Genomic DNA, 26660 nt, shown 5'->3' on the forward strand with positions numbered 1-26660 from the left:
GGCGGTGGGAATAGTCTGCTCTCAAGCATATGAGCAAATTCACGCATTGTCTGCACAAACACATAGTTACATATTGTTGCAAATGACAGGTACACCGCGAGCTGGGAACAACGATGGTCCCAGGCTGGGGGGCTCGCGAGTGGACCAATCAGAACATGGGGCACTCATCACTGACGCCATTAACATTAGCCAATCATCAGGGGTCTTCGTGTAACAATTTTCATGTATCTAATAAAAGGGACAACCCAAGTATATCACCTGACTGACCCTTAACCACTAACAATCTCCTCTATACGTGTGCTATACTAACCCTACCACTCGAGGAACCAATCCAGAGTGGCGATAGGTTTTTTACTAACTTTCCCAGGTGACGCAAGTAGCGCGACATACTGAGGCAAAAAGGGCCTGCGCGCCCCACGAATTTCGAGAGTCAGGACGGACGCGTACGATCCTAGACCCATCCCTGCCGTTGTTTAATAAACAGCAGAACCACCTTGCTTCTTGTGTGTGTCTCATACTCATTTTTGGGATATGCGGGAGGAGTTGGGGCCTCCCTGCCCGGGGGTCCGCGGACGGCCCAGCTGACCCCGGGAGAATTTCCCCCCGACAGTGGTCATCCCTGTGTCTTGTTGGGTCAGCAGATTGCTTATAGGGTGACACCTTCCAAGTGTGCATTTACTTAGGTTCTGTTAGATTGGACATAAAAGTACATCCTAGGTATGAAGACCGGTACTCGGTGAGCCCGAAGCTCAAGCAACAGATTAGGCTGTGATGTAAGGAGCGTGTTTGAGCTGGCAGTGGTATATGCAGCGAGGGTTAGAGTGTTCCTGATCTGGTGTGCGTTTAGAGTATTGATGACAGGCAGCAGCACCTCGATGTCACTTGCAGGAGCTTGCCTTGCCAGATGTACAAATGAGCCAAACCTACACCAAACTATATGACATGCATTACTCACCGTAATCGTATTTCCAGTTAGAATGATATGTATTATAACAAATGATAGTCTGGTGCATGTAAATGTACATTTTAATTGAAAAGTCATTGCTTTTGTAAAGTATACTAATGAATGTATATTGTGTTTGTATGTATTTTCAGAACCTTAGTTGAAATGAACTTAAACTTGTCTTTATTTATTGAGGTAGTTGTTGTATCACTGTCCCATTTTTAAATTGTATGATTTTTCTGTGCTCTATTTATTTGAATTGTTTCTGTAGGGGAAAATATCAGTATATAAAGAATGTTTGATGATGCTGCTGATGATGATTTTGCTTTTTCACAAAGGTTACTGCTATGTTCAATGATGCCAGAAAGCGAGGTTACATGAACCACTTGCATTTGGCCATGTTGCCTTCAGGTTGTACGTGTATCCTTGAAGAAAGTGCATTTCACTACTGAGGTATCAGCTAAAAAGGTTTCGCTACCTGCTCCTGTTTAGCAATCATCTGCTTAAAAAAGGGTTAGAAGGCTTTGGGTACCATCCCTTCTAGTGATATATCAACCCTTTGAAAATACTCTAATAAAAAGCAAGGTAAAGGTCAACGAGGCTGTAAGTTGCCAGATCTGGCTTACCTTTGAAATGGCCACTTTATCTTGTCCAACTTTGAAAACTGCTCGGTTGCACAGACCTGCGATGCGGGAGAGGGCCGTCCATGTCAAGGAGCGCTTATCAAATGTCGCACCTGGATATTAAGACATACAAAAATTAAGTATTACTTAGGACATTCAAGAATGGTGTCGTCTTGATGTTGAAAAAAAAGCAAGTTAAAGATTTATGTATTTCATTCTCCCTTTTGGAAACAAAACATGAATAATAACGTTGTTATTAGTTACATAAGGATATCCGCATTGAGTGCTGAACTCATGCTTGTATGCCACAACGTATGCGACTGTTGGTGAATCTGTCAATTGCACCATAGTGGAGATATTCCTTTTGAATGAATAGCCACACTTTAACAGTTTATGCATGCAATTGTGTAGTTGGTTAGTGTTTTTTGGTAGCTTGAAGTTAGGTATGCTTGCCCTTTGAGTCCGCAGCAGGATAGCTGCTGCCACATGCCCACAGTTCATTGCTTTCACTCTGGAGGATTTTGGTGCCTGGATGGCAGTAAGACTGAGTTTTTAGTGGTTGGCACAACCTGCCCTCTTTCTTTCTGGACTCCTGATTTCTGGCCTCTTTCTCTTGGACCTTTCCCTCAGTGAGAAATCTGGGGGTAAGATTTTCATCCTCTCTTTCTATGGCAGAGCAGGTTGGCGCTGACTGTAAATCAGGACACTTTAAATTACGCACCCTGCGGAAGGTCCTCCCCTTCATACCATGCCATTTTCATTCCCCTGTGGTTGTGGCTTTGGTCCTTAGTACAGTTGATTACTGTGATTCAAATGCTCCAGAATGCGGCGGCTAGAGCGATTTTGCGTCCCCCAGCACAAACACATATTGCTCCACTCTTGAAACTGCTGCACTGGCTTCCCATTGAAAAAAAAATCAGTTTAAATCCATGTGCTTGGTTCATCAAGCATTCTATAAGGGTGGAGTGGAATATCTTCAGGAGAAGTTTGTTCTTTATACTCCCGCCTTCTCCGATCTCAGTATGCCCTTCTCCTCTCTGTACCCCGTATCAGACGGTCACGGATGGGAGGTAGGGCCTTTTCAGTGGTGGCCGCCAATGCATGGAATCAGTTACCCCTGGCAGTGCGTGCAACTTCCAATAATTTTGCTTTCCGGCGGTCCCTTAAGACCTTTCTTTTTTTAATGTGTTGTTCGCTCTTGCACCCCTTATGTTACTGCTCAGCGCCAAGATGCCTTTGAACATATGTGCACTCTTAGAAATTCATGTAACATAACAGAACACTCAACTAGACTAGCACAGTTCTGTCTGTGGGGTGAGTGTAGAGACCTTTGCATGTATTAACATAGACCTGCACCCCAGTAAAGACTCCCTCCATCACAGAGAACATTCTCTCACCCAAAAAAACACCTTCTAAGGCTACTAATCACTTAGACCATTTGGGTCCCACTGAGTGTTTGTAAAGTAAAAAATACTGTTACGGTCATTATTGGCAGGTTAACTTTCTGATGAATGTGGCATAAATACTGTCCCTGAATAGTATTGAGCTGAACAGCCAAAGGGGCATTTCAAGGGCTTCTCTATCTAGACATATTTATAATAATTGGTTGAAATTGACAATTTAATTGTGCAATGTTAACAGGAAATTGGATAACAAGCCATGAGATGTACACTCAGTTTTAACATGGAGAATAGGAGATAATAATTCTTGACGTGCTGGGTCTGGCATGGTACACTAGAGTTTTTCCACAGCTAATCCTTTTTTTTGTGGCTAGCAGAAAGTTGTGCACCAAATAGTAACACTGGATACAGTGTATGTAAATATATATTTTTGCAACTTCAATGAAAAAAAGTGAGCATCCGAGTGACAGGGAAAAATTGCAAAAATAAATATTACAACAGTAGAAATTACTGCAGCTTTAAATATTCCCCTAAGAGATACAATTACACCAGTTGAACCAGTATGCCAGGATATATCAGACACCTCATTAGTCATGTTTTGAGTAGCAAAATACTAGAACGATAACATAGAGAGTACAATCAGGACGGGTTACCCTACTAAAGAAGACCATGGGAGCATTTAAGAGCACTACCTATTCCTTTTGTATACTCTGTTAACACTCGTGTTCTTATCTGAGTAAGTAAGGCAAAGTGACGTACTGAAGTGAGGTTTCCGTCCACCTGATCTCCCCATTCAACCATTTCAGTTGAATTATAGGTGTGTAATTGCCATGTATCATGGGAGGAAATGGAGAATGTATGAGGCTCCTCTACCTTTACAGACTGCTTTTCGAACCCTTGTTGTTTATCAAGTATGGCCTCAAGTTTCAGGATGGAAAAAAAATACAAAAAAGTAATTTTTTGTAAACTTGCAACAATAAATGTTGACAAAGGCAATGCCTGATCATCTGTTCTGGAAAGCCTCCTGCAACAAACGAGTTTTGAGAGCTATCCTAAATGCAATGTGACGGGGATTGTGTCTGTGGTCTTGAGGAAGTGGGTTCCATAGTTATGTATGATGGCGGCCTTTCTGCCCCCAATCGTTTTCCTTGAATAAGACGTTATGGATCAAACTGTTTGTGGAGAAGAGCAGACTCCTTGACGGAATGTCATTGATTAACTTAATCACAAGATATGAAGGCTCATTTTGATAATAGGCTCTGTCGGTGTTACACAGCATTTTGAAGTACAGCCTTTGTTAGGCTGTGAGCCAATGTAACACTTGTAAGGTCTTTGAAATATGAATGTCTTTGCCAAACCCCCAAGAATAAGTGGATTCTTCTGTTTTTGGTTTTCTTGCAATTTTTGAATGTATCATTTGGGAAGACACCATTGCACAATGTTTCAGAAATCAGGAGTTGAAAAGATTACGCTTTTCCCGATGTCCATTCTCTGGCTACATGATAGGAAAGGACATGTCTTCGTCAGGATGTGTGGTTGCTATTTGCATGTACTCAGCACGACTCGGCAGTACCTGCATTTGCAGGATGGATGTCAGATCGGTATCCAGAAGTAAACCATTTGTTTGCGTTCCCTTTGCAGGAGAAGGCAGGGCTAGTTAATTGGGCAAGACGGCTGAACAAGCTTCCTGAAAGAAGAACCTCTGCCTTTGAGCTGTCGGGGTAGATACGGCTCTCAGCCATGCATGCCTGGACCAATTCCCAGCAGTGAGACCGTGTGGCTGCTTTTAGGCCTTATGCACCAAGGGGAATCATCAGCTAAGAATCATCAGCATGGAAGTGGAACTAGATGTTGAAGTTTTCGATCATTAGTGTAGGGGGTTTCAGGCAAACATTAAAAGCCAAGAAATAAAAGGAACACTTGGGTGGGAGTGGGGCTGCAAAGTTCCTTCACTGGTGCTGAGTAGAATTCACCAATCTTTACCTGGGTTAACCAGTCATTTGAAAATCCATTGCAAGACTGAGCCTCTGATGTCCATACATTGGTGAAATCTGGAAATGAGACACACTGGCTACAGTGGCATAGGTTTCCCATAGATCGAGCAGTGTCCGTTGAGGGTTTTCTTTTCTCAATCGAACAGTGTTTATTCTGTGCTTCTGGATGGCCCAAATCTGACTGTAAATCATGAGGAAGAATTTGGCCTTAATTGTCCTAGTAGTTTGGCAATTGGTCAGATATCTTGGCCTGAAATAGCCAATTTATATGCTTCTACGTTATATGTTTTCCCAAACCTTATTTTGGTTCAAGTATTATAGTGATCATTATCATATTTAGATATATATAAATTCACCTTACATGGTCATTAGCGCTGGTTAGATAAAACTGTATCAAGGTTGTAAAACTGATCTCAATAAACTTGTTATGATGCTATTACTATATATGGGCATACACATTTTGACACCTTATAGATAAACATGTATTGGTTTTTGTATAAATTGTATTTGTAAACATGTCTAATGCTCAGTTTGAATATGCATCTTGCTGTTGTTGCCATACTTGTGACAGATCACAACAAACATGTTTTATAGTCTCCCCCCGGAGACATGGAACCTTCATGGGGTTCCACAGCTATGTAGATATGTATGGGCATCTCCCCTAGTGCCAGATACCCATCTATATAACATGGAAACAAATGCCTTTTGAGAAAACGTACTTTGACTCCTTGAAGCTCCTCACTTTATTCTCACCTTCTTCTACTTTCCACAAGTGGGTGAAATTATGGCTGCAACTATGGCCGAATTCCTCAGATAAAAGAGTACTAACAACTGTAATTCCTGAAACCTTATCCAGCCATTAGTGTTCATTGAACATTGTAGATTCGTGAGCTTCATTTTAAAGTGAGCATTATATATCCGTCTGTCATTCTCTTTCACTTTGCTGTAGCCATCATGTGCTGCAAGCCTTTTTGAGGGCTATGCGATGCCAGCAGGGGCAGAATTAAACATGTCATGATTTTAGTGAGGCCTAAAGTACTTCCCAAACACATGGGGACAGTCTTTTGAGGGATTATAAAAGCCCTGCATATGTAACATTGTAAAAATGTCAAGGAATGTCAGGCTCAATGCAGTGTTGGTGTGCCAACTGGGCAATCCGGCACTGGATAAGGCTCAAAGGAAAGTTCTCTAGTTTCCTACCACCATGTCCTGGTGAGGAACATTTTCCTATTTTTAATGAAGACATACAGGGATCACATGTTAAAACCTTAAATTATCTAGTTACACTGCATTAATGCAGCTTACACTATTTTCTATCTTGGGGGAGGCAAGTAATGAAACAACTACAATGTGAAATGTTGTGATTACTTCGTTTTTTCTATGCTTATTGTTTAAGAATGGAACATTGTCTATCATTGTTATAATGGCATGCATGCATTATTTGTGTCATTTGTTTTCTTTGTTGTAATGTTAATGGAACCCAATATTGCAACAACATGATAATGTGTGTGTACCTGTTCTTCAAACAATCTCATAAACTTGACTTGATCAAAGAGTAAATGAGGCTACATAATGAGTTTCTTTCCAGGAACCCTTTACTGCTTTTCAATTGCGAATTCATATCATTGTAAATTGTTCCATATTGGAGGCTTTTATTTCTGTACATCTTTGTGAATACCAGAAGTGACATGTTTTGGTGATCATGTCAACCAATAAACCTGTGTACCAATACAGTAGACTGTACAATTATTTAATTCAAACATAATATGCTGCATTGCAAATAATACGTTTGTAAGAAGTCTAATGTTAATAATGTCTAAAAATGCATACTTAAAAATATCTTTAAAGAAAGATAAGTGTAACAAGAGATTTACGCATTTGTTTCAGTATGTTGTGGATTTAGATAAGTGTAACAAGTGATTTACGCATTTTTTCGGTATGTTTTGGATTTGCCATGTGTGGAAATACATGGAAAAACTGTTGGAAGAATCTTCTTTTTTTCATATTCACTTGCTAAACGCAGCCGATCATTATGCTATATTTTTCCAGACATTGACATTTTGTTAACATGGCATTGGTCAGTTTAGCTGTAAATATTTCATTACAAACCATAAAATGAATTTACACACAATTCCCCACCTATTTCAAAGACTGATGGGAGGGTATTCCCCCAAATCCCATCTGTGACATGGATACAGCATAGGATTAATGGTAATCTCTATGTCCCCTTTGATTTAACCGTCCTATACTGTTTCAAGTAACACAGGCGTTTTATGGTCTGTGATACTTGGGTATATCCATTCCTTATGTCAATAAGACATCTATCACATATTAAAAAAACATGACAAGAACAATGTCGACACTTTGTGTTTCAACCTAACATAGGATGGAACTAGATTATACTTTCATTTCACCACAACCTTCATCAGGACAAAAGATCACAAAGTTTCATGTGTTCGCCCTCTATCCAGTAAGATGGTAAATTCGATGTTGACCTTCTCCATATAAATATAAGGGAACAAGAAAGGGGGCCGATTTAGTACATGTCTGTGTCTCTATTCTCGAAAACCCACAAACTGTCTATTTGTATCACATACCTTTTCAGTATGTTTTTACAGCATCATAAACTTGATATCGATTCTTCATGTGTTGCTGGACCTCTGAACTAAAAGACATGCCATTTTCCTCATGATTAGTGTTAATTCATGAAAACCCTCAATCAATGGGTGACTATGTTTCCTCAATGTCCTACCTTGTACTTTCCTTTTACAATTTGCTTTTGAGAATCAATCTTGTCTCTCAACGCGTATTTGTTAAAGCAATTGTGGAATATTATTTACAGAGGCGTCTAGGTAATGGCACATGCTCATATTACTATTCCATCCATATTCCCCATATGATCACTTCCACTTCATTTATTTGTTAGGCGACGGCTCACCATCGTATGGCTCTCAAATCTATAAGGTGATATATGGTGAGATGAATCACTTGCTCTGAGTTGCTGTCTTTTCTACAGCGGGACATAAGCGCACTGCAAGGTTTGCCATGTAACCATTTCCGTACGGATGCACTCCACGTTATTGTGAACACTATACCATTGCTGGTATTACGTGGCATTGGGTAAGGATGACATTTTTCTTTTCCAAATTAACAAAAACAAACCCAGGAAGTGGCTCAGAGATACTGTGTTCATGCTATACAGTCAGTCTTCTTTTTAATAGGTGTGGAATTGTGCGTAAATAAATGTTATGGCATGTACTGGAACATAAACTGAAACATAAACTGTGTACTAACCTCAGGGAGTGTTGATACACCTAGACCAATGAGGTCTGGTCATATTATTATTGTCTATAGCTTCCTAAAATAAAATGTATTGGGCCATATACACTTTGTCAATTAAAGTATAAAATATGTATTTGGAGATAACATCATATCTAGTTGGTGTCAGATAATTAATTACCCATTGTCTAACATGCATAACTGTCTTTGGTAGCCTTTGGTCAAAACACCTTAAATAATTGTCAGTGGTGTGGATTTGGCCCTGTCCTTTATATATGTTGTTCATGTTATAGAGGGTCTGAAAGGACATGGTCAGATTAACAGAAAGGTTTGCCCTTCTTTGTAGATAATAATAGATAATAATATTAAAATTCTGATTTTTTAAAACAGTGTTTTCCTTTATTTGTTCTGGCATTATTTTATTTGTAGGAGCTTTTAAACTTTTTTTCTGATGATTATTTAAAGTTCTTGTTCTATGTAAGGGTTTTGTTATTGACATCAATAGAGATGATTTTGTGCCTTCTGGTGCAGGAGTTTGTATGTATTTCCTGATCTTTTTTGTTATGGCTGTTTATTTTCATTTAAAGTTTTTAGGTATTATTTGTTTGGGAATTATCTATTGTTCCATTCTGGTTGCTTTTTAGGTGTTACTGTGTAATTTTAATTTGATATGACATATATACGTCATTTTGGGGTGTATTATTACTTACACCACTTGCATACATAGCATTCCTGTATATCTGAACCTTGGTTAAAATAGATCGTTTTTACTCATTGACAACAGTTTCTGATGTTCAAACAATCGCGAAGAATGATAGCAGAAAAAGGAAGATAGACTCTCAGACCATTTCTTACCTGACTGGTCTTCTGTAGTATCAGCTTCATGAATCTGGTTGTCGAACCACATGTGAGCCACCGTCATACGGTTCTGAGTCAACGTCCCTGTCTTGTCGGAGCAGATGGTGGAGGTGGATCCCAGGGTCTCTACTGCTTCCAGGTTTTTGACCAGGCAATTCTTGCGAGCCATTCGCTTTGCTGTTAGTGTCAAACATACCTGTGATAATGTGATGAGAGCAGAGCTGGAGTTAATGTCCCTTTCAACTATACCAAGCCAGTATGAGCATTTAGGATGGTTTGCTAGTTAATCACCAAGGTTCCTGTATCGCTATCATAGGAGTCGGTCTCACTTGCAAGGAAGCCTGAATATTATAGGAACACAAACTAGCTGCATATGCTACATCAACTCAGAGATGGCCTGCATTCACCCAGCTGTTCAGAGGTGCCCTGAGTACATTCAGCTACACTTTGTATAGATTTCCAGCTACATTTTGCACGCTTTGCACACACGCGCATTGCTGTTCTTTCTGGACCCCTTCAAGAATGTTATGGTCGTCCTCATTTTGAACACGAAAAAATATGCACATTTCTCAATATTTGCTCATAAATGTGGAGACTGTCTGATTTAGAGAATTGGTTGTAATGCAACATTACATTTATCTACATTTCCCTTGTGCTGTGTGTGTTTTGGGCTGTTAAAAGTTGGTCCCGCAGGATGAGAGGGAGAAAAACATCTTCTGCCCATGTGGGACGTTAGTATGGTGGTGTCGGAAGGATAAAGTGATGCAGGGTCTGGCACTGTAGTTTGGCAAGTGGGAGGCTGATGCCCTTCTGGCATAAGACCAGTGCACAAGTGGATCATCCTCTTTCTTTCGATACAGGAGAAGGGATGGGACACCAACCCTCTTGGAAGGAATGGGCCGACCATCATAGAGGAGGTGGTCATAAAGGTAACTAGTAGGTGTGGACGTTTTGAGTCAAGGTGGTTTTGTACTGTAATCATGCTATGATGTTGTTTTTTATGCCATCGTACCTGAGACAAGTTCTGGAGGAAAAGTTAAAAGTTAAGAACAGTTTGGGATTGTGCTATTTGTGGCAAAAGGACGAAGAAGGGTATCTAGTCACAAAGTGGGCAGTGCTAGGTAGGATATTCATCTTATGTGTAATTCTCCCCACTTGGTGAGTTCCCCAGCACTTTTTGTCTGACTTTCCTGAGTAACTAGGACCTCTTTTTCCTCACTCACTCATTCTTCTCTTTTCATGAAATCTGTATTTCACTATTGCAGTATGCAGCACCTCCTGTGCAGTGTTACTGGAAGCTCCTTGAGATTCCCTCTTTGGCTTTCTGTGCTAACTTAAGGTTACCAGGATGGGGCATATGTTTTATCCTAACTATGCTTTTCTTTTGTGAACTCAGCATCTGCCACTTTATGTGGAGTGCTGAGGAGACACATTGTATCCCTTTTCTCACTTCTCCTGTAACTCTCTAGTTACATTGACAAGTCTAGCTGAGTGCCTGGTGGCAGTGGATGACTTTCTACTGATTTTGTGAAACATATATCGCAGACTGTATTTGCAGCTGTGGAAAGGGACACATGGGGCACCCTTGTTCCAAAATGGTGCATGTCTTCTTTTTTTGCCAACTCACAGTGACTTGTCCTTACTTGAGCCTTCTTCTGTGGACTTGGTGGGAGAAGTCCCACACGTTCCTTTGTTTTTGACAGGCTCCCTTTGGGAAGCCCACCCAGAGGCGCCAGTGTGTCTGAGAGGACAGGAAGCTGGCAGGACACTGAAACTCCTCAGGTCATTTTTCTCCAGTGTGTCTGCTTGTATCCAGTTCTAACTAGGTGCCTGACTGCCCCATTTGGACAACCATAACCAAACATTTGAATATTGCATGCATGCTGATTGGCTGGGTTCCTGGATAAAAGATGAGTGTCTTGATGCTGAAACCAGAGTCGATGATTGGAAAATCCATTTCAAAGAAGAAGAAAGAAGGTGGTTACCTGCAGCCACCTTCAGCGACCTCCAAAGCTGACTGAGTGACAACTGTAGCTCCAGCCCTTTAATCTATGGGATAGTGAAGATCCAGACTAGATGATTTTCTCCCTTGGACTGGTGGGCCTCATCAGTCTCAAGACCAGCTACAGTTTGAGTCATTCGGCAACAAGCTGCGACCTTCCAGGTCTGTAATATGCGAATACCCTAGGACCTCTGGCACTGCTGTGGTACATCATTTCGCAGTTCTCCCTGAAAACTTATGACCATCTGTCTTCTCTACAGAGGCTCCCTCCTGATCATACAAGTCCCCTCCGCTGAGTCGTGGACCGAGAGAAGGAAGAAAGTCTGCCAGGTAGCAACCGCTGCTGCTACAAAGCCTGTACCGAGCCTCTACAACCAAGTGCCATGAATATCATCTGCTGGGCATCCCTGTGACTGAGTCTGACCACCTTCCCTCACCAAAATATGTTCCTCAAGCCACCAAGGCCGGAGACCTACACCACAGCTGTTATTGTGTGGGGACCTGCCAGTGACATTGCTGAAGGTACTGTTTCACTCCTGGGTACTTACCTAGGCAGTTTTTGTGTTGCTGTTCACTCCTCCTGAGCTTTTTGAGTCACATTGGGTTCGACCACCGAACCGTGTTCTCCTGGGCCTATGGAAATCCATCGTAGAGGCAGAAATCCTTCAGGTGGCCTACATGGCCCCCTTAAACCTTTGAACCCAATGTTGTTACTTACTTGGTATGAAAAGTAGATTTCGGTTGTTTTGCCAAAGTAGAAAGATTTGTGGCGGAATTGACAGTAGTCAATTTGCCGTAGACCAAACCCCCCACTTACCTTTTAGCTCCTGTACCCCTGCAGTGTCAGTTACGTCCCTCTAACTCAGGTTGGATCTCACGCCGCAGGGTACCTTTTTCTTTTCTTTTCTTTTTTTGGGTCCCCCGCTTCCATTGTCAAGGAAGCAGGGGACACTCCTGCACCCCCTCGAAGCCCAGAAATATCGAACAAGGAGAGCGGCGGACACCCCCACAACCTCTGCTCCTCATGTTCTGTATTTATGTGCTTCAGATTTTTGGGAGAGACCAAATTCGGCCAGATGGTCAATCCGACATTTATTTTCGAGCAAATTGGGTATTTCCCAAAAAGCATCATCTGTGAATTTGTCAACTTTGACCGCATCTGCCTTCCTTTGCTCCGCTGCCCAATGGTCACTGGTCCCCCACTGCCTCCATCTGACTTTTGAGACTCTCATTCCCCAGATAGGGTTGGACTTCTGAAGTTTAGACCTACACAAAGTTATTTAATTTATGAGTATTGCTATTTAGTAAATGTTGGTTGATGAATGATTTGCTAACCTAAACCTACTGTTGATACTCACCTGTTTTTCATTTAAGGGTCTACTATTGAATTAGACACTGTTACAGCAGATGTCTACTGCATATATGTGTGAAACTGTCCTTACTTATCTGAATTTCATTTTGAAGTTAACATTTCCCTAGTGTATACAATAAATAATCCTATTGTTATATAACTACAGTGTGTGTTTCCTTGACTATTCGTGTCCCCAAAGGTCTTTGTATTCAACTAAAGCCTTTCTCCCTCTTAGGATAAGCCTGGCTGTTCATTCATTGCTACCAAACCTTTTGGGTAGTTCAGGCCAAACCTAAGAGTTGGAGCCCTGTACAACCAAGAGTGAGTCTTCTACAGTCCTACCACAGGTCAACTTTAGTAAAACTCCCTAGCAGGCAGGTACATCTGAACATGAAAAGAGAAAAGAAGTCCAGGTAAGAAAGTACTGGTCTGGGAAAAAAACAGCTCAGAAAGAATAATATCCAATGTACTTGGGAAGCAGTGATGGAAGGAGACAGGGGTTAAGGAGTGATGTATTTGGAAATTGGGGTCACAAGAGGAAAACAATGTTTTGAGAATGTTTATACATGTTTTGAGAATGTTTATATTGTAATCTGACCTGCCTTGAGAAAAAGGGAGGCGTTTAATCAACCAAAAATCATGTGTTATGGAGTTATTTGTGCAATACCCCCCAAATGTACAACGACTTGTAGGGTGAAATGTTAGCTGATGATGTTTGTAGTATGTAACAATGTGCAACAAGCTGTAAACTATAGCATGGATGATGGGCTCCAGTAAATCATCTGTATGCCTGTGACATGAGGCTCAGAAGTGTATATCCCTATGCTGGAATGTGCTTGCATGGGAGCCTGCACAACAGCCTACATCCCAAGACAAATACATTAACTCTATGATATTGTTGGCAATTTTAGGGTTCATTACATTGTACCTCCAAATAGAGTGCCTGGTGACATCATACTAAAGCTAGAGGTGTGTATGTGTGTGAAGGTTAAAATATGTGTCTTTGGTGCTTAGACTACTATTGTACCGACATTCATAACAGGTGAATTTCATGTACATTTCTTGTTTAGAAATACTTGGGGGTGTAAAGATGCATGGTTGTAGAACGGTAGCCCAAAGGATACATTTATTTTAAAAAATCATTAAAATCCTCAAGAGGTCTTGGATCCAGTGGGGAGGTGGTTGATCCAGTGGGGAGGTATTTGATCCAGTGAAGAGGTCTTTGATCCAGTGGGGAGGTGGTTGATCCAGTGGGGAGGTATTTGATCCAGTGAAGAGGTCTTTGATCCAGTGGGGAAGTCTTTGATCCAGTGGGGAGGTCGTTGAACCAGTGGGGATTTTGTTAAAATCTCTACTGGTCGCAGTTGTTAACAGCCATACAGAACTTGTATAATGTGGTGCCTTGGCTGGCCCACCCAAAGGCTACCCTTCCCTTGCCTCCTTGCCGTTAGTCTGCACATTTCCGACAATCAAAACACTAATGATCCCTAAGGAAGAAGTGCAGCACCACAGAAGTCCAACTGCAAGGTTTCCAGCTGCTGAACCTGCTCTATGAGGAGATGAAACTCTGCTTCCTTTTGACTAGCTTTCCTGCTAGTTCCAGGAGACATTGGTGTAGTCACTTCAGGAGCCATGCACGGCTCTCTGTGCATCTAGGCTCTATCCCTTGCCCGTCCAGTAGCGTTCAGTACGCACTACGCTATTCCACGATTCCACAACCTCTCCGTTCAGGATATTCCAATGTCAGCTTTTGGCTTTTTCCTTTTTTGACAGGCAAGAAAAATGTTTTAAACGAAGCCTGGACTGGTGTAGCCTCTTTTGTCGCCTAGACACTTCTTGCAACAAGGCCAGTGGGACTATGGTGCATAGCCTGGTGTCTAGTGACGATCCCTAACTGTGGCAGCCCTCATATTTGCTGATGCTGAGGGCACGGTTCACCATCATTACTCATATATTTCTCTCCAATGCGTGATGGTAACAACTGACTAATACCGTTCAGGCCACCTGAGTTCATATTTCTTATCTGATTGAGCGCAACACATTGAAATCTACAACACGAGAACATTGGAGATTGTGAAACGTTTTGTTGGAAGGTAACAATCCAGACTGTTTTTTGAGAGGCTGCATGGCTTGTAGTGACATGACAATGCCAGAGGTTCCCATGGAGGACTTCTTGTGTCATCTGGAGTCACTGTGGTATCTGTCTTTGTAATGGGACACTTGAGGTGTTAAAGTTCTCTGATTATGGCATGATGAGCCTGAGGTGAGGCCACTGGTCTCTGTAGGCCCTGCACAGGAGGAGGCAATAAGATTAGGGGCCTCATCACGAGTTTGGCAGTAACCCTTAAATCCGGCGGTAGCGCTGTTACCACCGGATTTAAGGGTCTGCCAAATCAGGGCTTCGGCTGATTTCCGCCCAGCTTTTAGCTGGGGGCAAATCTACCGAAATTAAGCGTTTATACCGCCAGCGGGAAATCCGCCGGCGGTAAGAGCGCGAAATTTCCCCATTGAGCCCAATGGGGAATGGGGCATTCCCGAATGGGCTCAATGGGAAATAGGGAATTCCAATACCGCCAAACCCGTGATCCGGCGCTAATAGCGCTGGTGGGTTTGGCGGTAGGGCAGATAACGCCAGCGCTATTAGCGCCGGCATTACCACCCAACTCGTGATGAGGCCCTTGGGGTTGTAATGACATGGCAATGCCAGATATTCCCATGGAGGACTTTCTGTGAAATTTAGAGTCACTGTGGTATCTGTCTTTGCAATGGGAGACTTGAGGTGTTAAAGTTCTGTGATTATGGCATGATGAGCCTAAGGTGAGGTCAATGGTCTATGAAGGCCCTGCACAGGAGGAGGCAATAAGATTAGGGTTTGCAGGCTTGTGCATCAGGTAAATAGTAGAATGACCTGCAGCATCAATTATATAGTTACTCTCATGTGATGATCACATTCAAGAAATCAAGCAGCCGTAAACAGCACGTGGCACTACATAAATCATTTCCTAACTCACTCACGTCAATAGTGAATATACTGGGCTAGACTCTGAAATATGGGGGAAGAAACCAATATGGATTTTGCAGAATAAAACCCAGTGCCTGACTCTTTGGGCCCTCATGCTGAGCATTTTCAAGATATTGATTGCAGGTAAGAAAGCACCACCAAGCCCAACTTGAATGCTTTTCCCTGGTCTCCTTTGACATAACATAATATTTGTAATCTGTAATTCTGATTTCACAGTATGAACATACTCCTGTAATCTTTACGGCCCTTTTCAAATTCTGCTATTAAATCAATGACTAAACACTGCGACCGAAATCCAATTTCATGTAATTGCTACCTTTTTGTGTAGGATATTTTGCTTACATAAATACGAAATCTTGATTTAGTACATTAACATGTACTGTTTGAATTGATCATATTGTGAAAATGCACCTGTATCTTTATTGTGGGGCCCTGTGATATTGAGGTTGGTTGCTGCTGCTGCTGCTGAAAAATCTGATAATTTCAACAAATAAAAGAAATCATAAGCCTTGCCTTATTGTTACGGATATTTGTGTTCAACCCTCTGGTGAAGGGGGTGTGCCCATGACACCTAAAGACCAAACTCTCTAAAGTATTAGCTGTAGCTGAGCAGTCACCCTTAACTCAAGGGAGTGAGGTGGGCTGGTAGGGACGTGCAGCTATTCCACAGCTGTAATTAAGGAAAGCACCTATACTCTTATAATGAACAGTTTACTATATAATTACACATAGAATCTGGTCAAATAAGTACTGGGAGTTTAACGTCACAATTAGTAAAAACATAGTGCATGTATAAAAAGAGTAATGGTCAGTTAAGAGCTAACCCACTCCTCATACTAAAACGTGAGTCCCCGATCCGGGGATAGACCTGGCACAAATAGGCCAAGGGGTGGGAAGAAAAAGATACTCACTACACACAGTAATACAAGTAATAATAGAACCCAAAATACCAAGAGAGAAAATAGTCATAGTTTTCCTAAACATCCAGGACATCTAACAATAAATGTAGGACCATGAGGTAGAAAAGAGGGAGCACACTTTAGAACTCAAAGCCAGAGGCCACCAGTAGTCAGAACACAATGACAGCACCAACTCATTACACTCCTACAAAATTAGTAACACGTTACAGAAATACGTAGATTCCAGGCGTTATACATAGGCATGAGTGTAATGTAAGAGTTTTTAAAATAGCTATAAAAACACTGGTACTTGATAAAAATTCCAGTATTTAGCCTAAAATCCCATGGACCAAAGGGGGCTCGAGGGAACTGTCCAGAGGAGGGTTCAAAGGTTCCCCATAGAAAATAACAGGGCAAAGTCAGCAGGCAGAGCCAAGGTTATGGGGAAAAAGAAGCTCAGCACATATTCTCCGCCCCCCTGACCGCCCACTCCCCCAGTTGATAAAGAAGACAGCGACCAACCTCAGGGGGACTCCAGAGGAGACCATGACATACAAAAGGGTTGCAGTGGCAGGGGACTTTAGTAGATGTCCCTCTGACCCCTGGAAAGGGTCAACGATCCTAAACAACAAATGTATAAATGCATTTGGCCTTTTTTTAATAAGATGTATTATATAAAACATAGTACTGAGGGTTTACAGTTATATTATTGAGTGTAGTACTTTAAAAAAACATATGTTCCTTCCATTATATTAGGTATTCCAGCCAACTGCATCCCAAAATTCAAATTCCTCTGGGAGGCTGAGCCTGTTTCTTACCGTGACGGTTGCCAGGAGGCCCTCTGGGACATTGGCCACAATGATTCCAATGAGGAAGATGACCGCCTCCAGCCACGTGTATCCCAGGATAAGGGACAGGACGAAGAAGGAGAGGCCAAGGAAGACAGCCACTCCAGTTATGATGTGGATGAAGTGCTCAATCTCCATTGCAATGGGGGTGCGGCCCACTTCCAGACCAGAGGCCAGCGTGGCAATGCGCCCCATCACGGTGCGGTCCCCGGTTGCTATCACAATGCCTCGGGCAGTTCCTTAGTGAGCAGGAGGAAGAAAGAAATAAAGGGAGAGACCATCACTTCTTTGCAAAAAAGAAATCTCTATTCCGAGTGACTGGTCTCTGTCTACTCAGCGAAGAGAGCGCCACAGACACAGACCAAAGAAATCAGAGATGGATTTTGAAATATTTACAGAATTTCTATAAGACTCTCTGGGGCTCATTTTGCAAGCCTCTGGGGCGGAAATGTGGTGCTAAAACAGGGGCAATGGGATGATGTCCGCTTTAAGAGCCTTTTTTGCACTAGGGTTCATTTGTGTCAGTAGGTTTTATGCCAGTAGGTCATTTTCATGCTGGTGGAAACACATTGTATTGCTGTGGAAGCGATCTGTTTGAACACCTACTGAAAGCAGCTTGATTGCTTAGGAATCCATTGCATATGCCCCCTACAAGAGATCATTGCCATTTACTCTTTCTTGCACAGCACTGTGCAAAAAAAGGCGCCTTAACCTGTGCTCGCCAAGTTTGACACTTTTTTTTGCACTTCATAGTGAAATTACAAAACTGCAAGAAGGGGCCCAAAGTGCATGAAAGTGCCATCTCCTCCATGCATTTGTTATAAAATTAGCCTGTCTATGTTATGCTATGTTATGTAATGTTATAGCAAGTTAATGGGTCTTTTATAGCACAACGTCTGCCATTTTCCTTGACAGTAGGTGCTTAGATGTCACTTGGGTTGGGGTTGGTTCAGGTGAGAAGTTAGTAGGCATAGAAGGAGGCGAGCAAGTTTGTTAATACTGCAGCTTTGATGAGGGCAGATTATGCTTTGTGCGCAGGGACGTTTCTAAGCGGGTCATTTTATAGCATATGCTAATTGCATGCAGGAGATCGCCACCGCTTACATTTACGCACTGCTGGTCCTCTACATGCTATTTTGAACACTCTCAAAGCGGAGGGTAAGTGTGAAACCGCTTATGATCGTCACCTTCATCCTTGCAACTTTAATTTGGTGCGAGGACCATTAAAATGCACCTTTACTTCACTTTTACTTTCTGCTTTGAGAGAAATAAAACACTGCCTGCAAATATGCTGCACACGTGGCATTTTTTAATGAATTCCAATGGGATCTCCCTGCTCATGCCGGTGCTAATGCGAGGTGTATTCCATTGGAATCCATTCGTTTTACACCTAGATTAAAATGTCATGCAGGCGTACAATGAAATGCTCTTCTGAGAGGGAGGAGGAAAGCAAAGTGGAGAAGGAAGAGGAGGGAAGCAAAGTGGAGAAGGAAGCTCCACTTTGCTTCCCTTCTGCACGTCGGGGCGGCTTGAAAATGAGCTTGAGTGGAGAACTAAAGCATAAGAGCAATTTTGCACTTTCATTTTCCGCTCCTCCCACTACAGAATGAACTCCTAGGGGCTTTTGGAAGCATCGTGAGACCTGGGATGGGCAAACTTTGGGTTGGGTCTATTTGGAAGAAAGTGTGAGCTTGTGTCAGGCCCATGTTGAGTTCATGGATGCATGACATGTCCTTTGATGTTGTGGTCAAGTGGGTTGGGCATGGAGGAATGTGATGTCGGTTAGGGTGGGTGGCTGGAAGATTAGTTGCTAGTCAGTATTCGTTATGAGCAAGGTGATTCCACAGAGTGCTGGGATGTATACCTCACATATATGTGTGTGGCTCACCAGTGCATGATTAATGCTACTGACACAAGTAGTTTCCTAGTGGGAAAGTAATAATTGCCATGTTCACGTGGTACTATAGCAAAGGGATGAGGTCGATTTTTGAGGTACTGAATAGCATAAGCTGGAAGTGTTAAGCACAATGTGTTGATGTCTGAAGGTGATCTGGTGGTAGTGGTTTGTTTATGTTTACAATTAAGCCATTCGTGTAGTGCCTCAACATTGGTGTATATAGTTGTTAGACAAAGGGCCGCACTATACGTTGGGTGGTGCAGTAAAAATGTGGGGTAACAGTGTTACTGATGCATTACTCCACCAAGCAATTATGGTTTGGCCAGAAAGTTTTCTGAGCTGGAGGAAAATCCGCGGACATTCTGCTTATTTTTGGTGCAATTACCACCACTGTAGTTGCACCGAAAATGAACCATTGAGTCCTACAGACTAAAATAATCAGCACTTACACTGCCCCTGCCACTTGTGGCGAAAACGGTAATTGCGCTGGGTGCTATTCCGGTGGATGTACTGCCGGGATACCGCCCAATTTATGGTGAGGCCCAAAGGCAGATGATAACTGGGAACTGGACACATAAATCAGGCAGCAGGATTATGTAGTACAATTTAACGGTGCACATAATTGATGTTTTATTGAATAGAAACATACACTAATATGTTTGTGAGTGTATGATATATATATATATGTATAGCCCTTGAAGTCATTTAATTCAACTTGAATGCTATTTAAAAAAGCCTTACCCATTGTTGATTTCAATAGACTATTGCTCCATATATAATTATGACAGTGATGATACATATATTGGACACCACTGTCCTTTGTATTTTGGCTTCTTCATCGAAATACTGCTTGATGTACATTTGTCAGCATGCAGAACGAGGGTAGTTAATACTACTGCGCGGTGAAGAATATGGTCTGTGATTGACCGCTTAAAGTGCACATCAAAAAATCTCACATTTTATCAATCTCACTTTGAGTATACTTGTTTCATTTGCTGGTGTTATGAATGTTTTCCACAGTCCTCTGGTGAGGGCGTGAAGAGACCTATACTGTGTGTAAGAACAGGGTATCCACCACATTCCATCAAAACTCGCAATGGGTAATCTAGCAGAGCAGTCGGGTCTGACTCTTAGGAGATGGGCAGCGCCCAAATACAATGAATACCATACCCATACACAATAAAACAACACACACATAACATACTGTAAAGCATTTATTTTTGTATTGCATAAAGTTTTAAAACACTGTAAAATAAGTACTTAAAATATACCAATAAAGTGTATAGAAAAACCAACAGTAAAAGGAATAGGTCATTGATTCCACTTCACTCCAGGACATTCAATATAGGAGCCTAACTTTACATTGAAGTACTAGGCTTATAAAGGTAAATAAAAGTAGGGAAGACATTAGGACATTATAGGAAAAAGGCCTGAAGGGGCAACAGTCAGAATGCATCCTTAAAAGTACAATACTAGCCCTTATAGGCCCCTACTCACCCTCAGAATTAGATAGGAACAATGTGACCACTGGTGGTCAATGTGCCACCATATTGTCCTAGACACAGAGTAAGCTGAAGTGATGCATTATTTTTATTTTATTTTTTTAATTGTGCTTTGGTTTAATTAAAAATCTTTCGCAAATGATAACATCTTCTTGTAAACATGCCACAACAATTAGTACTTAATAAAAAGCATTACATTTATCAATCATTAAACAGTTCATAGATCATTTTGCTAGAATTGGTTTATAAATCTCACTGCTGCTAGGGTTAAGGAGAGATGATTTCCCATCAGCATCTGATTCCAAAATACTTCAGGGTTGAAATGTGTCTTGTTATGTAGAAAAGATGTAAGGTGCATTAAAGGAAAATATGTGTTTCCAGGCCTCTGTTACCAATAAATTGCAGTATCTACAGGGCATATCCATTTGCTTGCGTCCATTCCTAAAATTCATGCTTTCGTCTACTGGCATAGTATTCATAGAGTATCTCAGAAACATATTTCTGAATCATGCATTCGGGATCTTCAAAAGGTATCTAGGCAAGATCTTACATCTTTTCTAGATGGATGCAAAGTCCCTGTAAAAGCCATATTTGCACATTACAGTCCTGATTTCTACCCAATCGAATTCCCAAAGTCTATGCTTGATTCTTGACAGATTTATCATAAAATCCCCTAAACACACTGCAAGATTGGAGAAAATATTGTCACATTCATATATGAGTCCGCTCATTTCAATTGTGATCTTCAAACAGAGGATTTCTATGCAGAGTTAATATTTCATGACATACTAATAGTGTGTTCTATTTGATACCTGCTTTCAAGAAGGTTAGGCCCAGTTTGTACCTGATAGCCAATATTGAGAGACAATTGGACAAGTAGAGCACTTTTCTCCAAAGCAAACCTTCCAGCACGAACAGGTTTTGCCAGTTATCACAAATCAAAATTTCAAGACCTTAAATTTGGCCTGGTAAAACTTTTCCGTTTGTAATATTTGAAGATATGAAATGGAGAACTGGCAAGATTTGGGTTAGATGCATTTCATGTGGTCTGTGTACAAGGACTTTTTAGGCTTTGGGAGGGTGAACAAAGGTCTTAAAGTTGCTCTATGAGAACATTGGAAACCCAAATAGGTCAACTGGTATACTACCTCTAAAGTGGTCTCCTCTATGCACTAATTGTATCTTGGCATAGGCAGAGACCTACAAAATTGAATTAAAATTGGACACGTCTTCATTTCCAATTCGTTTTCCAATGTATAATTTTCAAACCCTTATAGAAGATGCTTCAATCCCACCAATTTTAAAACGATTAGTAAAATGTAATTTGCGTAAATGAGCCAATGCAGTTCCAGTTTGCCTAGCCACAGGGGAAAGCTATGCATAGTTGCCAACTAGTTGCCCAAGTCAGAAACCTATAGATTAAACAGGCAGGGTGCCAACATGCAACCCTGCCTCACAAGCCTCTGCTCTTAATTCTATTCAACAAGGCACCATCTGAGTTCAGTCTCAGTCTAATGTAGGTCTCTTTATGAAGGTATATTAGTATACTTAATAGTCTTGATGGCCAACGCCATATATCAGGCTTCCGCCATAATCAAAAGCAGCTGTTAAGTCAATGCTAGCCTTGTGCACTATGTTTACCCTTCATTGTTTAATTGTGCAAGGATGCTAGTACATAGCCATTTAATTGAATACTCACATGTCGTCTAAAGCGTCTCTGATATTTGTGCATTCTGTTGTTCTGACAAGCCCACGCCTCTAATTCACTTAATATAACTGAAGCAAAAATCTTGCTGCTAACATTGAGGAGTGAAAGCAGTCTATAATTCTCTGGAATTGTCCTATCTCTTTTTTTTAAATATAGGTACCACATGGACGGTCTTTTAAAAAACAGGCAACAACCTCCTCCTGATAACGTGAATAAGGCTGTCAAAATCACAACCCACATTTTGGGGGTCTTTTTTATCATAATGCAATTGGTCAATCCCTCTGGGCAGGGTGTCCTGAGTTCCTAAATTTCTTAATTAGGTTTTTCTAAAACCTCCAAGGCACAATGGGGGACCAGGGAAAGAATTTCTCCATTTGGGTAAGTACCTTAACCAGTCACTTTGATGGAGTTCAAGAAATATCCAAATGTTTCCCAAACAAAACAATGGCGCAAAATCCCATAGGTCTGCTATAGTTATAGGAAAAAGAAAGTTAAGTTGCCCTTTTACCCAACAGGTGCAGAATAAGGGATGACCTGGTGAAGGGGACATGAGAGCACAGGCCCATGATGGGTTCCAGCCCAGTGATTGAGTACCCCCAGACCAGGAAGAGCTGGTGGAAGAGGGAGTGCAAAGTCCACTACAGGCAATAGGGCTCAAAGGTAATGGGGTGAACGCAAAATCTCACTAATCCCAGATGCAGTAGACTATTTTGGTTGTAAAGAATTCGGCCAAGGAATACCAGAGGCACAGGTGAGTTTGGTTGTCAGGCAGGTTTATCTCTGGCTAGCTGCAGTAGGGGGCCATAGCCCAGCAAGGATCCAGACAGCGATAGTAACAACAAACAGGACAGATGAAATGGTAACCCATGATGCAGGAGACTCAAGAGCCATGATGATTGTGACAGGAGCAGAGAAGAACCTGGTCAACATTCCAGGGCTGTTCAGAGGCGCGAAATGGGGCAACCAGTCAGCAAAGAATGCTCCCACAATTGGGGCAATACAGGAAGTGACCCGGAAGTCTCGAAAACGGAGCTGAGATGGAGCAGCAGCAAGACACTCGATTTCCAGGCGAGGAAGAATCTCTTTCTCAGGGCACCTGGGCCAAAAGCGGCAGCATTACAGAAAAGAACGATGCAAGACGGAACAGCCATTCCAGTCACTTAGAAGGATGGCAAGAAGCAAAGGAGGAGCCTGGGACCAAACAACACGGGCTGCTTAAAAAGCTGTATGGGCTACTAAGGACGCTAAACCAAAATAAGGTAGCAGTGGTAGAAGTCCCTCTTGCCACAAAAAGGAGAAAAACGGTGGAAGCCAGCAAAGTGTTTAAGGGCCCTAAAATGTCAGGGAGCCAGAACCCTAAAAATGAAGTTCTGTCTTATAACCTGAGGCTCCACATTTGACAAATAAGGGAACTCTGGTGCATGAAGTAAAGTTATTTATCCAAGATTACACAGTATAATCAAGTGGAGGAGTTTGGATTAGACGACAGGTCACATGATTCATAGTCACCAACTTAGTTGGTAACTGGATCCCAAAAGATAGAGGCATACCAGACCAAATGTGAATTTCCCAAAAAGTGAGAACCTCTGAAACGGCAAAAGGGCCTTTGTAGTTCAGCTCATTTGCCAGAGACTCTGAAAGGCTTGTACGCCTGCCGCTGCCCGCCCCAGGGTACGGCTCAGATATCACACCCCACACCACTATCTCACAGTTCCTGTTGCCTTTGTGGAGAGTCATAGAGAGTACAGTACAGTGTACAGTACTGCATTACCCTCGAATAGAAAATAACCAATATGTGATGTAAACCCCTGGTATTCAAGACATTGGGCTCATTACAAGTATTGCGGTATGGGAAAAAATTGGCGGTTACAGAATTATCGGCACTTATCCCACACAGCCATACTACGAGTATGGCCCTACAGTGGGGGACTTTCTTCCATCATCAGGCTGGATGTCAATCCTCCAACTTTCCAGTAAAAATTGGCAAAATCGGCAGAATTACTGTGATGTAATTCTTCCAAAAATGACCCTTAGAGTCCAATAGACTCTTAAAAAATTGGATTAACTCTGTCACCGCCACTTGTAATCTGCAGTCATTCCGCCGTCCAAGTGATGGTAAGCTAATTCCGTTGGGTAGTATTCCAGCAGAATTATCACCGGAATACTGCCCAAGTTGCATTGTGCCTCATTACAAGTTTGGCTGTGTGAGAAAAAAGTTGAGGTAATTCCGTTACCTCTATTTTTCCTGCCCCATCATTATAACCACCCACGGAAGTACTGGGTGGTAATACTGCTGTTATCTGGTGGTTAAGTGGAAGAGCAACCTCCAGCTCCATCGCATTTGGGGATTTAAACTGTCTCCCACCACCTGTAATCCCATGGTAAACCCACAGGACCAAGTGGTGGTAACGGTAATACTGTTTGGCAGTATTCTGGCAGATTTACTGCAGGAATACCGTCAAACTCATAATGAAGCCCATTATCTGGCATTTGTTGCAGTACCTAGCATATGATTTCAGAACCCAGAATTTGATAACAATAATTTTCATATGTGTGCACTCAGTATTTGAGGATGTACCTGACATCTGATGCGAGTGATTTGTCATTTGATGGCAGTAGCTGAAATTTTTTTTTGTTCAACGTTTGTGTATTGGTTTTTACAATCTTAACAAAGGAAAGAATAACATGTTTCCTCATTAGTAACTTCCCACCCCAACCTATCCTCCCTGTGCCCTCCCCCTCATTCCAACTCAGGTTTATAAATAAGCCAATTATGATTCAGCCCAATGAGGATAATTCAATAAAAATCGCAAACCTCTTGGAGATTCTCCTATGAAATTCTGTTAAGCCTACAGTTTGTTCCAATGTCCATATGTTCCGTAGCTGACATGTTATGTATTTACGATCAAGGCCTGTGCAAGAACTAGGCAAACTAGGTGGCTGCCTATGGTGCTGGCCCAAAGTAGGAGTCAAAGAGCAGGTTTTCCCATCTGCTTTCATGAATTACAAAAAAGATGTAAGCCAATTTGAATTAAAGTAGCTACATAATGTCCTCCTGCAATTAGCAGGTGCCCTGGTGCAAATCACATTGCTCACATTTCTAAGAGTCTCTACCATGAACGTGGAAACAGGGACGTTGCCTATTGACACATGCTTTGGAGCAACACAGTACGTGGTCTGTCTCAAATAAAAGCACAGAGGCTTAGCAGGAAGAAATGTTGATAAAACAATGTGGTTAGGTCCAGGACACTCACACGAGGAAAGGCATGGTAGAGCTATCATGGAACGTCTGGTGGCAGGGCATGGGCCAAGCGAAGTATAACTCACAGGTCGGAGCAGAAGGGAGACAGGATGGGTGTATGGTCCTCTTGCAAGTTCAGCAAAACAATATTGAAGTGCCTAATCCACGTAACCTCAGAATAGGTTAAAGTGTGCTGTGCTTGCAGAACATTTACTTTGAAACATTTTCATTATCATGAAAAAAGTGATAAGATATTTTTAAGCAATGTTGGAAGGGCTGACTCTGAGTACTGAGCCATCAATTGACTTGTTGCAGCTTTTGCTCTTAGGTGAAGTAATGCATATTTGTACATGTAACTTTAAAATGACTTCATGAATAATAAACTTCTTTTGGGCAGACACGCTCTATGAAAGTTACATTTCTTTATATCTGGGTGAATTCACAGCTGCAAGCATTATCTAGCATTTCCCGGAAAGTTAAAAAAGATGCCCAATTATTATGAAATGTTCTGTGCTATCACAGTTCACCCAGGATAATCTGGCACATATGATCCCCAACTGAGAACTTGTTAAGAAAAACAAAATACCTTAGGTGACAAGAAGGCCAGATTCTGCAAACTTAAGGTTGGAGATAAGGATCTGGGTCTACTTTTTTAATTCTGAAAATAAACGTTTTGCTAAATGAAACGGATCATATCAAATTACTTGGTAGTGGTGCAATTTAACTATCAGGTCAAACAAACCAGACAGATGATTAAAAGGATAAATATATCAGATACATTTGCTGAAAGAGTAGGAAGAGACAGAAATGATCACCACCTTCATAGCTTCATAGCAGTACCTTGTCTTTCTATTTGTTCATTGATGTTGGGCATTAGATATATGTCAATGGTAGAAATGGCATTTGCCTTTCTAAAATCAATACAGACTGCCGATTCCCATCGAGCTTTGAAACAAAGACAATGGGTCATGACCGCAGCCTTGTAGAAGGCTGAATGGCTTTAGGTTGTAATATTTTTCATCCCTCCACCCCATTGATCTGTTATTGGAACCTAAGTACTCGGTAGGGTCTGAGGCAGAATTGTTGAGCCAGA

At 41.7% G+C, this 26660-nt stretch overlaps 1 protein-coding gene across 2 annotated transcripts in view; it reads right to left on the reverse strand.

Annotated features, from left to right (window-relative positions):
* Positions 1–26660, reverse strand: part of LOC138523462 (sodium/potassium-transporting ATPase subunit alpha-2) — a 504124-nt gene that overhangs the window by 257648 nt on the left and 219816 nt on the right. For both annotated transcript variants that reach the window (XM_069635440.1, XM_069635438.1), the window contains exons 8-10: positions 17190–17458; positions 9095–9293; positions 1570–1679 (exon numbers count right to left, since the gene is read on the reverse strand). In XM_069635440.1, coding sequence (XP_069491541.1) covers positions 1570–1679; positions 9095–9293; positions 17190–17458 — 578 coding nt within the window. The remainder of the gene's footprint in view (positions 1–1569; positions 1680–9094; positions 9294–17189; positions 17459–26660) is intronic.

This window comes from Ambystoma mexicanum, chromosome 1q (assembly GCF_040938575.1).
Source record: "Ambystoma mexicanum isolate Mex_15411 chromosome 1q, UKY_AmexF1_1, whole genome shotgun sequence".
In the NCBI taxonomy this organism is placed as follows: domain Eukaryota; kingdom Metazoa; phylum Chordata; class Amphibia; order Caudata; family Ambystomatidae; genus Ambystoma; species Ambystoma mexicanum.